The following is a 20,353-nucleotide window of genomic DNA, read 5'->3' on the forward strand; positions in this document are numbered from 1 at the left end:
TCAGAAAGGATGTGACGAGTGGAAAAAGGGATGGTTATGGCATGGTTGATGATGCAGAAACAAATGGAATGTGTTACGTCGGCGTACGGGCCACAGATGGGATGGACTGAGGTGAAGAAGCAGGTTCAGGAACGCACTTGAGAGGAGGATGGGAAGGGTTAAGCCGGAGGTGAAGCTAAGCTCTGCGGTAGACTTCATTGCATATGTCATTGCAACTTGCAAATCAGCATACTTTCAGCTGCGAAAGATCGCATCCATTCGCCACTTTCTTTCTCCTCAAGCTGCTCTAACTCTGGTCTGTGCCCTTGTCCTCTCAAGGCTAGACTATTGTAATTCTTTGTATGCTGGCTGCCCTCAGTTTCTCTTGGATAAGTTACAAAAGGTTCAAAACTCTGCCGCTCATCTTGTCTGTAAGGCGAAGAAGTCTGACCATGTTACTCCGCTTCTTGAATCTTTACACTGGCTACCTGTCTCTGCTCGTGTGCAATACAAAATTTGCGCACTATGTGTTTCACAAGTCTTTCAAAGTGTAAGTCCTGTTTTCCCTTTGGTTTGAGGTGGGACAGAGATCGAGAGTATGTCTGTGTACATGTGCGGGGGAGGGAGGGGAGGAGGAGGGGGAGTACACATCTGTGGGTTTTGAATGGGGAGGGAGAGGAATAGGGCAAAAGTGAAGGTGTGTCTGTGTGTGTGTATGTTTGTGTGTGTGTGTGTGTGCGGTGTGTGTGCATTCGCGTGATAATGTAAAGTGCCATGAGGGTAGTTTACTCTGCTTGATGGGGCTATAAAAGACTCCTTTATTATTATTATTTTTATTTTTATTATTATTATTATTATATGTGGGAGTAATGTAGCCGGGTGAAGAGGAATGTATTTGTAGATTTGAATGAGGAATAGAGAGGATAGAGATCTGATGGTTCATTCTTGCAGAAGCGGGAGAGCCACAAGGTCACATACGGGAGTGGGACAGCACAAAACGGAATTGGATTTGTTGATGATTCGGAATGAACAGCTGTGGAGGATCAAGGACTGTATGACAGTCGTGGGAGAGCATGTCACAACTTGGCACGCGCGCTGTGGTGTTTGTTGTGCGAATGCAGAAGCGGAAGGAGGTTAAGAGTGTGGGCCGAAAGCCGATCAAGTGGTGAAAGTAGAAATATGATGTCACTGAAGTGCAAGGAGATGGTGAAGGTTAAGTATGAGGAACTTAATGAGAAAGCCTAGTGCTTGGAGGAGGAGTGGAAGAAGTACAGAGGCATTTAGGGCAATTGCAGAAAATCTGTGGAGAAGAACATCAGGAAAGGGTACAATGTCAGGGAATCGAAACCAGGTGTGGTGGATTGAGGAAGTGGCAAAGGCAGTTGGTGAGAAGGAGGTTTGGGAGTTTGGATAGAAAAGATCAAGGATGCAGGGTTAGGGGAGGAGGACATCGAGATGCAGTGTTATAGCAATTGTCTAGGCCTAAGAGGAAAACAGCAAGAGAAGAAAGCTGTGAATAAGGCAAAAAATTTATATGGAATCGGATGTGTTTAGCAACTTGGACAAGTATAGTCGGACGAAGATTATCTATTAGGGTGTAGGCGAGGCCTGCGGTGGGGGCATAGTGGAAGACTAACGGATGTGTCCTTGTCGCGCAGAAAGCCCAAGGGATTCTGTGCGCAGCTTCCCCCGCAAAGGTCTCAGATATCTCCTCTCCCTCACGGCTCGTAACGTGCCTTTTTGTTTCTCCCCACCTCAAGCCATGACACCACTAGCCTCTCCCTGCTTGGTTGTCATTGGTTCGGGGTGTAGTTCGTGCGCGGGGCAACCTATCATCACCTCATGGTGCTAAGTGGTCATGGCGTTTCCCCATAAATTGGTGCCAATGGCCTGTTAGATCACTTTAAAGGACATTTAAGACAGATTACAAAGGGACAAAAAATAAAATGGTGTGAAGAGAAAGTGGGTTTAGACACACATGTGGGGAAGGAAAGTGACAGCTTTCTATACACATAACGACGCATATCTCTATATTGCAATTAAATTACCTCACGCTTATTCTAATACGCGCATTAAGGGAAATGACTATTGTTATACTATGCAAAGTTACCTCCTAGAAGACATTCCCACAGCAGTATTTAAGTGGGTGAGGGAGAGGAAGTTCCAAAAGGTTTGAACATTTACGTGTATGTAATATGTAATATGTAAATATTTTCTTTTAACGTTGTTCAAAATAAGATGCATACATATGATTATCAAGTCAAACAATAGGATAATAATAGTAAATGAATGAACATCAGAGAGAAATGAGGCATTTTAGAGTATCCTGAGATTTTTCTCCCCTCTGAGGACCAGGTTGTAATGAATTCTGCCACCCCCTCCCCCACCCCCTTCCCGCTTATGTCTTCCCCTAAACAACAGGCCTCCAAAGCTTAAGGGAGCAGAAAACCTCACAGCACTGATCAAGATTTCTGTTTACTTTCCTCGGTTCAACATCAGCAGGTATCATTGTGATAACAGTAAACTAGAGAGTTCATAGAACACGATACCCCATGTAGTGTTTCAGAGCATACTTCAATTCAAGTAATATAATGATTTTGAAGATCGTTCAAAAAAAAAAATCCGGTAGTTTGGCGCTATTAATTAAGTTGTATGCATCTTACGCTAACTCAAAACTTGCCTTCTCCCCCACCCTGCCCTATACAGCATTGATGCTCGTGGAAGAGCTAGAACGGATACGGACAAAAAAAATGAAAGGAACAGAAAGGAAACAACCAAGAGCAGGGAAGAGTGACAAAATAAAGTGGAGCGTGACATGGGGCAAATAGGGATGTGATTACCGAGATTTTAAATCAGACTAGACACAGCTTCGAGGCGAGTGTGCGACGGGGCATTCAGTTTAACGTTCATCCGAAGGACGGCACACACACATTGATGAAAAACACATAGATAATGTAAAACTAAAACAAAATGTACACCACACAGGTAGAGTTTCAAAAAAATTTTTGTTCATTCCCTTGACTGTTAAATTCAAAAAGCCACCGAGTGCGAATCTAAAATGGCGACTGCTGCTGTCAATGAATGAACGACTACGCGCGTGGTATGGATTTGGTGATGGTTCGGAATGAACAGCTGTGGAGGATCAAAGACTGCAAGGCGGTGGTGGGAGAGCATGTCACAACTCGTCATGCGCTGTGGTGTTTGTTGTGCGAATGCAGAAAAAGAAGGAGGTTAAGAGTGTGGTCCAAAGATCTACGATAGCCTCAGCTATTGATAATTTAAGACATCGAACTGCATTTATTTTAATGGGACTTCTTTTGTCAGTACGGACGTTCATATGTCAAGGAGTTTGGAAGTCCAGGACTGTCTGTATATAATTCAATTTAAATAAAATAAATATTGTAAAAGTCGTACAAATAAATAGATTAATCACGGAATTTACCACCGTTGACGCAGTGGCTATTACACCACCTTATTTAACTTGCTACAATCGTGCTGCCCGGATTAGTCAGGGCAGCGGGGTCACGGTCAGAGTGCCGATCGGTCCCCATGGACCGACCCTTTCCCTTTTGTCTCTGTCTCTTCTCTTCTCTTTCTCTAACTGTCATGGCCCTGACTTCGTGAAGGAAGGGTACACCATTCTGGATGTGGGGGATCCCTGGGTCGCTCCTTGGATAATGATCGGCTGTCTCCGTGCCGCGGGCTTGTTTGAGAGAACTGTCCAGGGCTATACAACAACAACAACAACAACAACGTTACAATTGTTCTTCATGCCGATTGTTTGTGGCCTTTATGACGTTGTTAAAAACATTGTTTCCTGGTTGGAATTATTTTCTATTTTTTTACTGCCAGACAGTAAATACAGTAAAATCGGAATCAAAAAGTACTCTAAAATGGCAGATTAATTTTTCCGATTCATGTTCAAAATATAACATTCAATTGAAATAAGTTAATATATAATTCTCGATAATTAATAATTATAATAATTCTCAATCATAAACTGACGTTCATAAATATACAGATGGACGGACATGAACCAATTGCTTAAACCCACTTTTTGCCTCGCGTGCACGGGGTAAAAATAAAAAGTCACTTTGGAGTTGTTGCTGTGTATTTGCCATTAAGGGCACTATTGGTATTGATGCAACCATTTTCTCTTACATGTACGCTACCTAAACAACATGGGTGTATTGTCACAGACGGAATATCCCAGATGATGCCAACATGACGTGGATGAAAAGCTGCAGATTCAGTACCAAGAACAACACGTGTCCAATCTTCCGTCTTGGTGATATGGTGGCTGCAGCTGGACAAGATTTTGAAACTCTTGCGACCCAGGTTTGCATTCCAAAAAGACAGCCCATGTGGCTTTAATCAAGCACATCTAGCTGCTGTTTGTGAGGTACAAGTCAAAACGAATTGCTATTGTAGGTTTATTTTTTCATTGGTTAATCAAATATCATGACAACCTTTATGTGTTAGGTGAGGCAATTAAAGTTTTAAGTATACTATGTTTAATAATAATAATAATAATGCATTTATTTTATATAGCGCTTTTCAGGAAGCCCAAAGACGCTTTGACAGAGTGCAAAACATAATGCATAGCAAAACATAAAGACAATTGCAAAAAAAGAAGAATCAATAGGGAAATATTCAAAGCACAAAGGAGGGAGAAGGAGAGGAGATAGTCAGGGGTTAGATGCTGTGGGTTAAATGTTGAATGCAGTGTTGAACAGGTGGGTCTTGAGTGATGTTTTGAATGTGGTGAGTGAGGAGGAGTCTCTGATGGTGTGAGGTAGCGAGTTCCAGAGGGTGGGAGCAGCGATGGAGAAGGCCCTGTCCCCCCAGGATCTAAATTTGGTCCGGATGGTGGGGGTCAGGAGGTTGGTACCAGCAGAGCGGAGGTTGCGGGTGGGAGTGTGTCTGGAGAGGAGGTCAGCCAGGTAGGATGGGGCCAGGTTATGGAGGGCTTTGTAGGTCAAGAGGAGGATTTTGTACTGGATTCTCTGGGAGATGGGGAGCCAGTGAAGCTTGTAAAGGACGGGGGTGATGTGGTCACGGGTCCGGGAATGGGTGAGTAGACGGGCAGCGGAGTTCTGAATGTATTGGAGTTTATTGGTGATTGTTGAGGGTGAACCATAAAGGAGGCTATTGCAGTAGTCCAGACGGGAAGTGATGAAGGCGTGGATGAGGGTTTCTGCAGCCACGGAGGAGAGGGATGGACGGAGACGGGCGATGTTTTTCAGGTGAAAGAAGGCTGTCTTTGTGATCTGTTTAGTGTATTTGTCGAAGGAGAGGGTTTGGTCAAAGATGATGCCAAGATTCCGGATGTGAGGGGAGGTGGATACTGGGAAACCGTCGATGTTGAGGGCAAAGTTATGGGTGGACTTGGTGAGCGTTTTTGGGCCAATGATGATTATTTCAGATTTATCACAGTTAAGTTTGAGGAAGTTGATTTGAAGCCAGGATTTTATTTCAGTGATGCAGTTTGTCAGGATAGAGTGGGTGGCGGTGGAGATGGACTTGGTGGAGATGAAAAGCTGGATGTCATCGGCGAAGCAGTGGAATTGGAGACCATGACGGCGGATTAAGTGACCGAGGGGGGGACAGGTAAAGGATGAAGAGGAGGGGGCCAAGAACTGAACCTTGGGGGACACCTTGGGGGAGGGGAGCAGTGGGGGATTTGCAGTTATTGATGGAGATGAACTGACGTCTGTCAGAGAGGTATGATTTAATCCAAGAGAGGGCAGTGCCGGTAATGTTAAAGGTGGTTTCAAGTCGGGTGAGGAGGATGGTGTGATCGATGGTGTCAAAGGCGGCGCTGAGGTCGAGGAGGATGAGAATGTTGAGGTTGCCAGCGTCAGAGGAGAGGAGAAGGTCGTTGGTGATTTTGAGGAGAGCAGTTTCAGTCCTGTGGTTGGAGCGGAATCCGGATTGGAATGTTTCATACAGGTTATTGGCAGAGAGGTGATGTTTGAGTTGAGTGGCTACAGCGCGTTCCAAAACCTTTGACAAAGGGTAGGTTGGAGATGGGTCTGAAGTTATTTAGGGTGTCAGGGTTTAGTCCAGGTTTTTTCAGAATGGGGGTAACAGCAGCAATTTTGAGGGATGGTGGGACGATGCCTGTAGACAGGGAGGAGTTTATTGTTGCAATGATAAGTGGAGAGAGAGCAGGAAGGGAGGCCTTGACAAAGCTGGAGGGGATGGGGTCAAGAGTGCAGGTGGCAGTTTTCATTCCGATGAGGAGTTCAGAGAGGTCAGTAGGGGAGACTGGGGAGAATTGAGACAGGGGATGGCAGGATAAGGGGGGGCAGGTGGTTTGAGGGGGAGCGGGTGCGGCGGTGGTCAAGCTGTTGTAGATGTTTTCAATTTTGCGTTGGAAGAATGAAAGGAAGGAGATGCAGTTGTCTATTGTGAATGACTGGGTGGTGGTGTTCAGGGGGCTGAGGAGTTTGTTTATTGTAGAGAAGAGTGCTTTTGGGTTTCCGGAGCCAGAGTGGATAATTTGAGAGTAGTAGGCGGAGCGGGCGCGGGAGAGGGCATCTTTATAGTGTTGTATGTGGTCCTTGTAGGCCTGGGAGTGAACTGTGAGACCTGTCTTATTGCGGAGTCTTTCAAGTTGGCGAGCACGTGTTTTTATCAGGCGGAGTTCAGGGGTAAACCAGGGAGCAGAATGGGTGAAAGAAACTGTTTTGGTTTTTATAGGCGCAAGTTGGTCAAGGCAGGAGGAGAGAGTGTGGTTGTAGTAGTCAGTGAGGTCAGAAGGGGTGTGGAGGTCAACGAAGGGAGAAGTGGACATTTTTTCAGAGAGGGTCGATGAGAATGAGGCAGGTGAAAGAGCGTTTAGCTTACGGAAGTTGATAGTGCGATAATGCCTTGGTGCTGGGGTGGGGATGTTGATGGTCAGAGTGATGGCTTGGTGGTCAGAGAGAGTGAGGTCGGAGCCAGAGAGATGGTGCAAAATTAGTCCAGTAGAGCAGACAAGGTCCAAAATGTGACCACGGTTATGGGTAGGAAAGTTGACATGTTGAGTGAGGTTAAAGCAGGTGAGTAAATCAGTGAAGTCAGTGGTTAGCGTGGAGTCAGTGGAGTCCATGTGGATATTGAAATCACCAAGGAGGAGGATTGAGGGGGAGAGGGAACATAGCTGGGTCAGAAAGTAGGAGAAGTAACTCACCCACACACATTGTTTGTATATATATATTGTTACAGTTGTCAGCCCAGGCCAGTTGCCTGTCCAAATCCTGACAAACCATGCTTAAAGTGGTCATGCCGGTCCACAGTTTCGGATGCAGGTTCACGGGCCTATGTGCCATGCTACCATACTTCAGTGGAACGTCTGAGCCAGTTACGCCACGTGCTGGTACTTCCTTCATGCCCGGCACTGAAGTGACAGCACGGGTGGTTCTGCCACAACAGAAGCGTGAAGCGTTTCATGCAGGGCACTAATGATCCCGAACATAATCTGTCATTTAATGGACGATTAATGATGTGGCTCACCACCAGGGCAACTCAGAGACCAAGTGACTTAATGCGTGTGTTTATTATAACAGGGGAGGGTTTACTATAACAAACGACACGAGAGCCTTTATTCTACAGTACTATTTATACCCGGAATACGAGCACTGGATATCGTACACACTGTAGATACTTAACGAGATAAACCCTAACGGGTCCCGGCCATACCACACAAGAAGGACCAGGGAGAAACGACAGGACAATGGAATACCCCACTGCCAAGATTACTTTTCATAAGCTTAAAATTTAACCCTTGTATGAATACAGGTTGGGTCTTGCACTGGAACAGAATTTCATAAACCAAGATATGTTGAGCATTCATGGCCAAAGTTGAGGTTTTCCCCAGTTGGATCCTGTTTGTTGTTCCTCCGCTAACCAAGTGATATGATTGTAAGGAATGCAAGGTAAATGGTTATGGAGGTTGAGATGCCATGCATTACCGAATGAATGTGGTGAGCAGGGTGGCGTAATCGGAATTCGTGTTGCTTGGTTTTGTGATTTTGACTATCGGGTCTCACTATGTCGGCCAACTTATACCTTTCGTCGACTGGACAACCCAAGTCGACAGTCCACCATCTCACCTGGATATAACTTCCGGTTTGTCTTTCTTGCACACTCCCCGCCCCTCTCACACAACCATCCACCCTCTCTCCACTCCCTAAATTTGACTGTGTTAATGGGAAATGTCAATGCAAAGATTGTGTACATGAGTGCTGACATAACTGGTGACCAACCAAGCACTTTTATGTTCTCGCTCCTCCCTGAGCCTCAACATTGCATTTTTTAAAGTCTCGACTGGTCTTTAATAACTCTGGTCGCCCATCATAAGTCTCCCAGTCATGATCTTGTACCTACACACATTGTACCTCCATCACACATTTCATATTGGGCCTTAATTATATGATCAGATTTGGTAACGATCAGTTCATGTATATGCCCTGCGTTTCACTTTAAGAGTATCATAAAAGCCAAGGTTCTTTGATCGATCAATGTCAACTGGCAGGCGGATGTCATCCAAAGTTGGGATTATTTTAAAAATAAAAAATAAAAAAAAACCGATACACGAAGCACACCGGCACAGCACTGTACACAGCAATGCTCTCCGCTCCCTCTTGACTCTGCTCTGCCACTTACATACACAGCTCCCAAAAATCCCTCCCTTTATGAACCCACTCATACATATGAGATACTGTAATTCCATATATAGAAGGAGCCAGAAACATGAAATCATGAAAAACCAGAAAACATGAAATCCCCTTTATTCACTCCTCCTGTCCCGTTTCTCATCTACATTTTGTCTTTCTTTCTCAGTTACGCTATCTATCACAACCAGAATGAAAGAACGCTCATTAAGGCCTACGGCATAAGGTTTGAGATCCAAGTCTATGGCAAGGTGAGTTTTATTATCCTTTTATCTGCTTTTTGCCAACGTAATTGAATGGTTCAAGTGTCTTTGACCAAATAAATGTTTGTGGTTATAACCTGGCCAGATATTGTTTTGGCTAATCAAAATAAAGACCAATTACTGCACTGTAGTCCCAAGAAGGAAGCCGGACATTAACAATACACACACACACACACACACACACACACACACACACACACACACACACACGTAATTGCAATCTAAACTAGAACGGCACTCGGTGGAGCGCATACCTCCGCAAGGCTGAACAGTTTGTTTTGTATCCCAATGATCGGCCGGATCTGGATGCGGACCTGAACCAAAATCTAATCAGCTTGTTCTTGTCGCCTAACCAACTCGTCCACCAAGTTTAGTCATAACTCGTCCATAACTTTTTGAGATATCATGTTAAATATCATTTTTCGCCCGATCTCTCAATGGTGAAGAATCACTTGAGAAAAAATTAAATAATCCTCATATTCGAATCCATATTCAGATCTTCAAAATCGAATCTATTTGTCCGTGTCACACAAACAACCTGTCAACCAAGTTTCGTCCAAATGCGTCTAATTTTTGGAGATATCCTGCTACGTATCGTTTTTGGCCCTATCTCCCAATGGTGAAGAATCACTTTTAAAATTCTCATAGCCGGATCCGGATCCGGTTCTTCACCAAAATCTAATCATTTCGTCCTTGTCACATACCTCATCCTCTCCGCCAAATTTCATCCGATTCCGTCCACAACTTGAGATATTTTGTTCACAGACAGACAGGGGTGAAAACATAACCTCCATCCACCTTCGGTGGCGGAGGTAATTAATTAAATTATATTGGGCATTAAGTTAATTAATTAAATAATCAATAATTGGCAAATTAATAAATTACATTGATTACATTGGTAATCTAAATTGGTCATAGCAAAGTTGTAACGTGACCATGCACGTGCGTGTTAAACCAACTATTTTCTTCGGAAAAGTTGGCTGAACACTCTTCCACGGGAAAGTTGAACACTGAAGGGGAAGTTTTTGAGAGAATGTGATTCCAGAAACGATAACTGGTTACAGCATCGGCTAAACACTCGTGTAAAACAGATTGAGATGCAAGGTTTGAAGTCCAATTCAAACCTTATAACCCGTTTTAAACGACATGACATTAAAAGCACGATGAATCCGGTTTGGAAAACTTGACTTCAGTGAGGTGGAAATGGGAGCTGCAGCTTTCACCAGCACGTGCGAAAATCCCCAAACCGCAACAAATGCTATAATGATTATTTGAATGCTAACTTTTACTTTGGAAAAACATGAGCAGCACTGAATCCCAAAGTTTGAGGCCTTGAAAAGCTCTTGTGTTGTATGTGAAGTCATTTCAAAACTGACTTTGTGAGGGGCTATAGGATTGGTTTAATGAGTGGAGTAAGAGAGTTTATAATTATATGTTTTGAGGGGTCGCGTTTTTACTTCTCCGTATGAGAAATTTTTTCATAACCATTTGAGGCTGACAGGATGGCCTAGAGGTATTGCATTAGTCTTTTGGCCTGGGTTTGAATATGGGGCCATCTGTAAACTGCTACCTATGGGGTTACCTATATTACCTATAAACTATGGGGTTCCTCGGGCGAGTGAGGTGTGCTTCGAGCTCTCCACGGCATCGAAGTTTGAGTGTTTTCCCATTCTTGGCTTTGTCAAATTTCCACTGGTTATTTTGCTGTGTACGTGTTATTGTGTGTTTCTAGTTGGTGTTGGTTTGTGGTTCGTGCAAACTTGTGTGTAGTTAATCGTTTTCTGAGTCGTACCTCGTGCGCGGCCTGGTGACTTGGGCTTCCCTCCCCCCGTCGGTGTTTTGTCGGTTTGGGTTATTTACTTCGCTGTATTGCTTGTTTCTTTTATTTTGTTTTCTCCCCCTCACCTCACCTCCCTAGACAAATAATTATATATTGATTCTTTCTCTCCTCCCGGACACGTGCTTGTTCGCTCTCCTCCTCGTCTCGGCTTGTGTCCCGCCCCCTGTATCTCGTTTTCTTCCGCCTCTGCTCCTTCTTTCTCAAATCCACGTTCTCGCTTGGAGACTTTTCCCGGATTGTTTTTTCATCGTTCTGTTTGGATATTGTTGGAATATGTTTAAACCTCAGCCGTGATGCTGACACCCCCCCCCCCCCCCCCCCCCAGAATTTACATGTTTTAAACGTTTCCCAGTGTGTACCCTGGTCAGAATAGGTACACCGTATCCCTGCGTGTCGTAAGAGACGACTAAGAGGGTTGGCGTCAGGAAGGGCATCCGGCCATAAAAACATTGCCTCAAAAAGAGAACCATGACAATCACAAGTACATATGGGCAGGGTGCAGCCCGAAGTGGAGATCGGTTTCTGAGGTTTGGGACATGGAATGTGGGGACAATGACAGGGAGATCAGGAGAAGTGGTGGAAGTATTGGTCAGAAGAAGAGTGGACATATGTTGTGTGCAAGAGACGAGATGGAAGGGAAGTGGTGTGAGAATGGTGAAGGGTAGGCAGGGACAGAAATACAAGTTTGTGTGGCAAGGGTGCCCGGAGGGCGTGAATGGTGTTGGTGTCCTGTTTTCTGAGGAGTTTGTACACAGTGTGGTGAGTGTGACTAGAGTGAGTGATAGGTTGATGATGGTGAAAATGATGATTGGAAAGCTCTTGGTGAACGTCATCTCGGGATATGCTCCGCAGGTTGGTCGAAGCAATGAAGAGAAGGACAAGTTCTGGTGTGCGATAGAGAAGCTGATGGAAAACGTGAAAGATGAGGAAGTTGTTGTGGTGGGAGGAGACCTGAATGGACATGTGGGAAGGAGTATGGATGGTTTTGAGGGAGTTCATGGGGGTTACGGATATGGTGTGAGAAATGGAGAAGGTGAAAGGATTTTGGAGTTTGCTGATGGAGCTGATTTGTTGATTTGTAATACTCAGTTCCAGAAAGAGGACAATAAGCTTGTTACATACACGTCAGGTGGGTCGACGACAACCGTTGACTACCTGATGGTGCGTCGGCGAGATAGGGGGCACCTCCGGGACACAAAGGTGATCCCGGGGGAGGAGGCTGTTTCACAGCACCACTTGGTTGTCTGCGACATAAGGGTGAAAGGTGCGAGGAGAGCTCGGCGGGTGAAGTACCAACCGAGAATGAAGGTGTGGAGGTTGAAAGAGGTGACAGTAAGGGAGGCATTAAAAGAGAGGCTGAGTAGGGTAGAGGATGATGTGGTTGAGCTTGAAAGTGGTTGGATGTCAATGAAAGCTAGTCTGTTGGGAGCCGTTGGTGAGGTATGTGGATGGACAAAAGGACCACCGAGGCACTCGGAAACATGGTGGTGGGATGTTGAGGTTGGAAAGAGGATTGACGAGAAGAGGAAGAAGTTCAAAGAGTGGCAGAAGGCAAAGGGTACGGGAGCAGAAACAGCAGAGCATGAAAGTTATAAGGCAGCCAGGAAGGCTGCAAAGAAAGAGGTAGCAAAGGCGCAGGAGGCATGTAGGGAAATGTTCGGAGAACGCTTGGATTCGGAAGAGGGTCAGAAAGCAGTATTCAGGATTGCAAAGCAGATAGCGAAAGAGAGGTGTGATGTGATGGGGGTGAGTTGCTTGAAGGATGAAGTGGGACAAATCGTTGTCGACCCAGATGGAATTAAAGGAAGATGGAAAAGATATATGGAAATGCTGTTGAATACAGAGAATGAATGGGATGGCAACATAGAGAGTAACCCAGTTTTAGGACCGGCAGAGAAGATAACTGAGAAGGAAGTTGAGGAAGCGATAAAAGCAATGAAGAGTGGAAAAGCGGGAGGGCCGACGGGAGTTGTGGGAGATATGTTGAAGGCAGCAGGAAGTTGGGGTGTGAAGAGAATGACAGAGATCTGTAATCTGGTGGTGAAAGAAGGCCGCATTCCAGTGGATTGGGAACTGAGTACCCTCGTCCCTCTATACAAGGGGAAAGGTGACCCTCTGGAGTGTGGCCCGTACCGAGCGATAAAGTTATTGGAGCATGGAATGAAGGTATTGAAAAGGGTGTTGGAGAGGAGGATAAGGAAGAAAGTGAAGATCGACGAAATGCAGTTTGGATTTATGCCAGGAAGAGGAACGACAGATGCGCTTTTCATTGTGAGGCAGTTGCAGGAGAAGTACATGGATAAGAGGAAGAAGTTGTTTTTTGGGTTTGTTGATCTGGAGAAAGCATTCGATAGGGTTCCACGCAAAGTATTGACATGGGCATTGAGGAAGTTAGGAGTGGAGGAATGGTTGATCAGAGTAGTGATGGCAATGTACAAAAGAGCACGCACAGCTGTAAGGACAAAGGACGGGAACAGTGGTGAGTTTGAGGTGAAGGTGGGAGTGCATCAGGGGTCGGTACTAAGTCCACTACTATTTGTAGCTGTGATGGAGGTGCTGGCTCAGACCGTAAAGGAGGGTTTACCGTGGGAGTTGTTGTATGCAGATGATCTGGTGTTGATTGCGGAAAGTATGGATGGACTGAAGGAAAAGATGAACAAGTGGAAGGAATGTATGGAGACAAAAGGTCTGAAGGTGAATATCGGAAAGACAAAGGTGATGGCAAGTGGTAAAGCATGTGGTGAGGTGGAAAGAACTGGGAAGTGGCCGTGTGCTGTGTGCAGGAAGGGTGTCGGAGTGAACTCCATTCAATGTACAATGTGTGCTGAGTGGGTTCATCAAAAATGTAGTGGTCTGAGAGGGTCATTAACCAGTGTGGCAGCTACATTCAAATGTAAGGTGTGCACAGAGGGAGCTGCAGATGGAGGAAATGTTGAGTTGGATCTTGGAGACGGCGTGAAGCTGGAAGGTGTGAAAACATTTTGCTACCTCGGAGACATGCTGAATGGAGAAGGTGGATCAGACTCGGCAACGGTTGCTCGAGTGAGATGTGCATGGAAGAAGTTTCGGGAACTGAGTGGCATGCTGATGAGGAGGAGAGTGTCGCTGAAGCTGAAGGGAAAGGTGTATGCTGCATGTGTGAGAAGTGTTATGATTTATGGGAGCGAGACATGGGTAATGAACGTAGAGCAGCAACGAAGGCTGGAAAGGGTGGAAATGCGAATGGTTCGATGGATGTGCGGAGTATCGTTGAGAGAGAGGAAGACAAATGATGAATTGCGAAAGATGATGGGAATATTGCCTGTGATTGATGCTGTGAAGAGGAACAGGTTGAGATGGTTTGGTCATGTATTGAGGAAGGATGAAAGTGACTGGTTGAGAAGAGTGATGGAAGTTAATGTAGAAGGAAGTAGAGGACGGGGAAGACCGAGAAAGACTTGGCTAAAGATGGTGGAAGAAGAAATGCGGGCAAGGGGGTTAACAAGGAGAGATGCAGAAAATAGGGCAAAATGGAGAAGATTGTCATGGGGACCGCAAGGCTAACCCCCGCTCTAGCAGGGAACATGGCCTTAAAATGCATGTTGTTGTTGTTTGTTGTTGTAAACTGTTACCCTGGTGATTAACATGCAGGGATAAATATCAATGTTTGCTCCGTCCATCGGATGGACGTTAAACTGGATAATTGTTTTACATTTTCTTTCACATATTTACATTCTCTCATCAGGCTCGCAAATTTGGAATTGTCCCGACTGTACTAAACATTGCCTCGGGGATTGCCTTGCTTGGTGGGGTAAGTAAATCCGCACATTATTTGAGTTTATTTTATATTTGGTTATAATTGCCAAGTTATCAAAGCTAAAGCAATGCATATTGAAGTGAAAGCATGCTAAACTAGAACGGCACTTGGTAGAGCATCCCAATGTTTTGTATCCCAATGATATGCCGGATCTGGATTCGGACCTGAACCAAAATCGAATCGCTTGTTCTTGTCACCTAACCAACTCATTCACCAAGTTTAGTCACAAGTCATGCATAAATTTTTTTAATATCATGTTGTATATCACTATTCACCCGATCCCTCAATGGTGAAGAAACACTTATAAATTAAATAATTCTCAAATCCGAATCCATATTGAGATCTTCACCAAAATCGAATCTGTTTGTCCTTGTCACACACACAACCTGTCCACCAAGTTTCGTCTAAATCCGTCCATAACTTTTTGAGATATCCTGCTATGTATAATTTTTGGCCCTATCTCCCAATGGTGAAGAATCACTTTAAAAATTATACTACCCGTAACCGAATCCATATCTTCACCAAAATCTAATAATTTCGTCCATTTCACATGCACTACCTCCCTGCCAAATTTCGTCCATTTCACATGTACTACCTCCCTGCCAAATTTCGTCCGTTTCACATGTACTACCTCCCTGCCAAATTTCGTCCATTTCACATACACTACCTCCCTGCCAAATTTCGTCCATTTCACATGCACCACCTCCCTGCCAAATTTCGTCAGTTTCACATGTACTACCTCCCTGCCAAATTTCGTCCATTTCACATGTACTACCTCCCTGCCAAATTTCGTCCATTTCACATGTACTACCTCCCTGCCAAATTTCGTCAGTTTCACATGTACTACCTCCCTGCCAAATTTCGTCAGTTTCACATGCACCACCTCCCTGCCAAATTTCGTCCATTTCACATGCACCACCTCCCTGCCAAATTTCGTCAGTTTCACATGTACTACCTCCCTGCCAAATTTCGTCCGTTTCACATGCACTACCTCCCTGCCAAATTTCGTCCATTTCACATGTACTACCTCCCTGCCAAATTTCGTCCATTTCACATGTACTACCTCCCTGCCAAATTTCGTCAGTTTCACATGCACTACCTCCCTGCCAAATTTCGTCAGTTTCACATGTACTACCTCCCTGCCAAATTTCGTCCGTTTCACATGCACTACCTCCCTGCCAAATTTCATCCATTTCACATGTACTACGTCCCTGCCAAATTTCGTCCATTTCACATGTACTACCTCCCTGCCAAATTTCGTCCATTTCACATGTACTACCTCCCTGCCAAATTTCGTCCATTTCACATGCACTACCTCCCTGCCAAATTTCGTCCGTTTCACATGCACTACCTCCCTGCCAAATTTCGTCCATTTCACATGTACTACCTCCCTGCCAAATTTCGTCCGTTTCACATGCACTACCTCCCTGCCAAATTTCGTCCGTTTCACATGTACTACCTCCCTGCCAAATTTCGTCCGTTTCACATGCACTACCTCCCTGCCAAATTTCGTCCATTTCACATGCACTACCTCCCTGCCAAATTTCGTCCATTTCACATGCACTACCTCCCTGCCAAATTTCGTCCGTTTCACATGCACTACCTCCCTGCCAAATTTCGTCCGTTTCACATGCACTACCTCCCTGCCAAATTTCATCCATTTCACATGTACGACCTCCCTGCCAAATTTCATCCATTTCACATGTACTACCTCCCTGCCAAATTTCTTCCGTTTCACATGCACTACCTCCCTGCCAAATTTCGTCCATTTCACATGCACTACCTCCCTGCCAAATTTCGTCCATTTCACATGCACCACCTCCCTGCCAAATTTCGTCCGTTTCACATGTACTACCTCCCTGCCAAATTTCGTCCATTTCACATGCACTACCTCCCTGCCAAATTTCATCCATTTCACATGTACGACCTCCCTGCCAAATTTCATCCATTTCACATGTACTACCTCCCTGCCAAATTTCTTCCGTTTCACATGCACTACCTCCCTGCCAAATTTCGTCCATTTCACATGCACTACCTCCCTGCCAAATTTCGACCATTTCACATGCACTACCTCCCTGCCAAATTTCGTCCATTTCACATGCACCACCTCCCTGCCAAATTTCGTCCATTTCACATGCACTACCTCCTTGCCAAATTTCGTCCATTTCACATGTACTACCTCCCTGCCAAATTTCGTCAGTTTCACATGTACTACCTCCCTGCCAAATTTCGTCAGTTTCACATGCACCACCTCCCTGCCAAATTTCGTCCATTTCACATGCACCACCTCCCTGCCAAATTTCGTCAGTTTCACATGTACTACCTCCCTGCCAAATTTCGTCCGTTTCACATGCACTACCTCCCTGCCAAATTTCGTCCATTTCACATGTACTACCTCCCTGCCAAATTTCGTCCATTTCACATGTACTACCTCCCTGCCAAATTTCGTCAGTTTCACATGCACTACCTCCCTGCCAAATTTCGTCAGTTTCACATGTACTACCTCCCTGCCAAATTTCGTCCGTTTCACATGCACTACCTCCCTGCCAAATTTCATCCATTTCACATGTACTACGTCCCTGCCAAATTTCGTCCATTTCACATGTACTACCTCCCTGCCAAATTTCGTCCATTTCACATGTACTACCTCCCTGCCAAATTTCGTCCATTTCACATGCACTACCTCCCTGCCAAATTTCGTCCGTTTCACATGCACTACCTCCCTGCCAAATTTCGTCCATTTCACATGTACTACCTCCCTGCCAAATTTCGTCCGTTTCACATGCACTACCTCCCTGCCAAATTTCGTCCGTTTCACATGTACTACCTCCCTGCCAAATTTCGTCCGTTTCACATGCACTACCTCCCTGCCAAATTTCGTCCATTTCACATGCACTACCTCCCTGCCAAATTTCGTCCATTTCACATGCACTACCTCCCTGCCAAATTTCGTCCGTTTCACATGCACTACCTCCCTGCCAAATTTCGTCCGTTTCACATGCACTACCTCCCTGCCAAATTTCATCCATTTCACATGTACGACCTCCCTGCCAAATTTCATCCATTTCACATGTACTACCTCCCTGCCAAATTTCTTCCGTTTCACATGCACTACCTCCCTGCAAAATTTCGTCCATTTCACATGCACTACCTCCCTGCCAAATTTCGACCATTTCACATGCACTACCTCCCTGCCAAATTTCGTCCATTTCACATGCACCACCTCCCTGCCAAATTTCGTCCGTTTCACATGTACTACCTCCCTGCCAAATTTCGTCCATTTCACATGCACTACCTCCCTGCCAAATTTCGTCCGAATCCGTCCACAACTTTTTGAGATATCTTGTTCACAGACAGACACACAGACAGATGTGAAAACTTAACCTCCATCCACCTTTGGTGGTGGAGGTAACTAGGACGTCACATGGTAGAGCGCATACCTCCGCCTGGCTGAACAGTTTACATTTTGTTGACCACTGATCGGTCATATCTACATCCATACCTAAACCAAAATCGAATCACCTTGTTGTTCTCACCTACCCAACTCAACCACCCAGCTTCGTACGAATCCGTTCACAACTTTTTGAGATATCGTGCTATATATCGTTTTTGACCATATCTCTCAATTGTGAAGAATTACAAACAATTGTACGGTGTCCGGATTCGGATATTCACTAAAATCGTACAAAAATACGCTATTTGGTGTCTGTCTGTCTGTTTAACCGCAATACATTCGGTCGTTCTTGACCGTTCTTGATTCTTGAGGCATTACATGCTTATCGCGTCCCCACAGACTAACAGACCCCAGCCCAGATCTGCTGTAATCTATATACTCCAAAGAGGATAACAACACGACCCTTCCTGTCGTTCCCTTAGGGAGTGTGTGATGCGTGTGCTGGTCTAATAAATTCGTCCTTGTCACATACCCAATGTGTCCAACAAGTTTTGCCTGAATATGTCCATAACTTTTTGAGATATCCTGCTCACGGGCAAGCGGGTGAATACATAACCTCCGTCCAACCTTCAGTGGCAGAGGTAGCAATATAAATGGGGTAGCAGAGTAGCTGGAAGGTAGCACACACCTTTGCACAGTCTACCCTGGGTTAAATTGCTGATCTGATTAGAAACGACCACTCTGGTGTTGCACAGGCATGGCTACAAATGTGTCAGAGGGGACATTGCTGGTCGATGTTAAACGTTCCACATTGATTGATGATCCACGTTAGACGTTCTACATTGGTATCTCCGAGTCATCGAGTTACGCTGTCGATACCCTGAACAAATCCCTCACGTGCAGTGTCATCGGTAGCACACACTCTCCCAGAAATGATGCAACCAGCAGCTCAGTTCTGCAGACAAATGTATGATTGAACAGTAATAAGCAGGTTTTTAAACATCAATCTCAATTTCAGATTGGTCGTCACTTTTCTTTCCCCTCACCACAGGTGACCATCATCTTTGTGATTTACTGCCTTGGGCACAGACACCTTTACCTGGACAAAAAGTTCAAACATGTGGATGAAGGCTCAAACGTGAGTCTTTAAGGAGGCCAAGCTGCTGAAACCGTGATGATGGAGGTAGTGAATATTTATTAGGTTACCTGCTCACCCCCCCACCCCCCCCCCCTCCTTACTCCTCACAGAATTTGTCTTCTTACAGCCAAATGGATTGAGGGAACAGAAAGAGAAGGCCACTCCATTGTGTGTTTGAAATTAAACTGACAACTTGATGTCATTTGAAGAAGGGGAATGTGGTGGAGGGGAGAAATTATTTTATTGATTTCAGATAAATAAAGTTCTGCATTCGATACAAAAATGACACAAACGGCTGAATATTTGAGTTGAAAGTGCAATTTTTGATACAAGGTTTTATGTATATCTAAATATGCTCACCACTCATGTACACATGCCCTGCTTGAGCGGTAAAAATGGTCAAAGTGGAAACTTTATAAAAGCCGTTGCATCATCACATTGAATCACTGGAACTATTGGATCATATTATTAAGACATGTGGCAGGTCGAGGTTCAAAACTCCCAACTTTACTCGCCTGGGTTTGAATCTCAACCCAGCCATTAGCTCTCACCCTGGTGTTTTGCATGCAGGGTGAAACAATTTGTGCACCGTCCCTCGAATGAGCAATAAACTGGAGGATCTGTATTATGGACGCTAAATTTCCCACCATGACGTCCATGAAGAGTAGACGAGTTATCGCCGGCACCATGAACATGTTACTAATTTCTGCCTGGACCGTGGGTAGGAATTGGTCTGGTCTTCTTGGAGGCCCATTGACACCATTGTTGATGTCTTCCGATTCCGGGTGTGAGCACGTTGGACGTTGGGTCATGCAGTTCCTCCTTACAGTTCATCAAAGCTAAGTTTTCTGAAATTGGCATCTACGCAAAATCCTTGTAATTGACGTTCTCGATGTGTGCCCCTCCGCGGTTCAGACAGGCATTGACCCTGACTCCAAAGTTCTGTTCAACTTTCCTGTAGGTCTCATGTGGCACTGCCCGGCGGTAGTCTGACACCACCTGCTTCAGATCATCCAGTGTGGCAGGGCGGTTGATGTAGACAGAGCCCTTGGCAGCCCCCCAGAACCAGTAGTCTAGAAGGTTCAAGTCTGGCTATGGCGTGCCCAGTCAGGAGCGTTACCCAGGACAACGAGGTGGTCTCTGAAGAGCTGCTGCAGGAAAGTGATGGTGTCACCAGCTGTATGCTGGGGTGCACCATCCTGCATAAACCAGGTCATGCTGAGCTGGTTTGGGGTGACCTTTTGGGCTCGATCATTATGGAACATCTGGAGCACGGCCCGGTA

General features: G+C 45.2%; 1 protein-coding gene across 2 annotated transcripts in view; it reads left to right on the forward strand.

Moving 5' to 3' along the window:
- LOC144893253 (P2X purinoceptor 4-like) overlaps positions 1–19,695 on the forward strand; it is a 30,196-nt gene extending 10,501 nt beyond the window's left edge. For both annotated transcript variants that reach the window (XM_078783123.1, XM_078783124.1), the window contains exons 7-13: positions 2,401–2,481; positions 4,179–4,317; positions 7,958–8,094; positions 8,809–8,890; positions 14,467–14,532; positions 18,984–19,070; positions 19,181–19,695. In XM_078783123.1, coding sequence (XP_078639249.1) covers positions 2,401–2,481; positions 4,179–4,317; positions 7,958–8,094; positions 8,809–8,890; positions 14,467–14,532; positions 18,984–19,070; positions 19,181–19,210 — 622 coding nt within the window. In that variant the 3' untranslated portion in view covers positions 19,211–19,695. The remainder of the gene's footprint in view (positions 1–2,400; positions 2,482–4,178; positions 4,318–7,957; positions 8,095–8,808; positions 8,891–14,466; positions 14,533–18,983; positions 19,071–19,180) is intronic.
- Positions 19,696–20,353: the final 658 nt, after the last annotated feature.

This window comes from Myxine glutinosa, chromosome 8 (assembly GCF_964187855.1).
Source record: "Myxine glutinosa chromosome 8, kmMyxGlut1.1, whole genome shotgun sequence".
Taxonomy (NCBI): Eukaryota; Metazoa; Chordata; class Myxini; order Myxiniformes; family Myxinidae; genus Myxine; species Myxine glutinosa.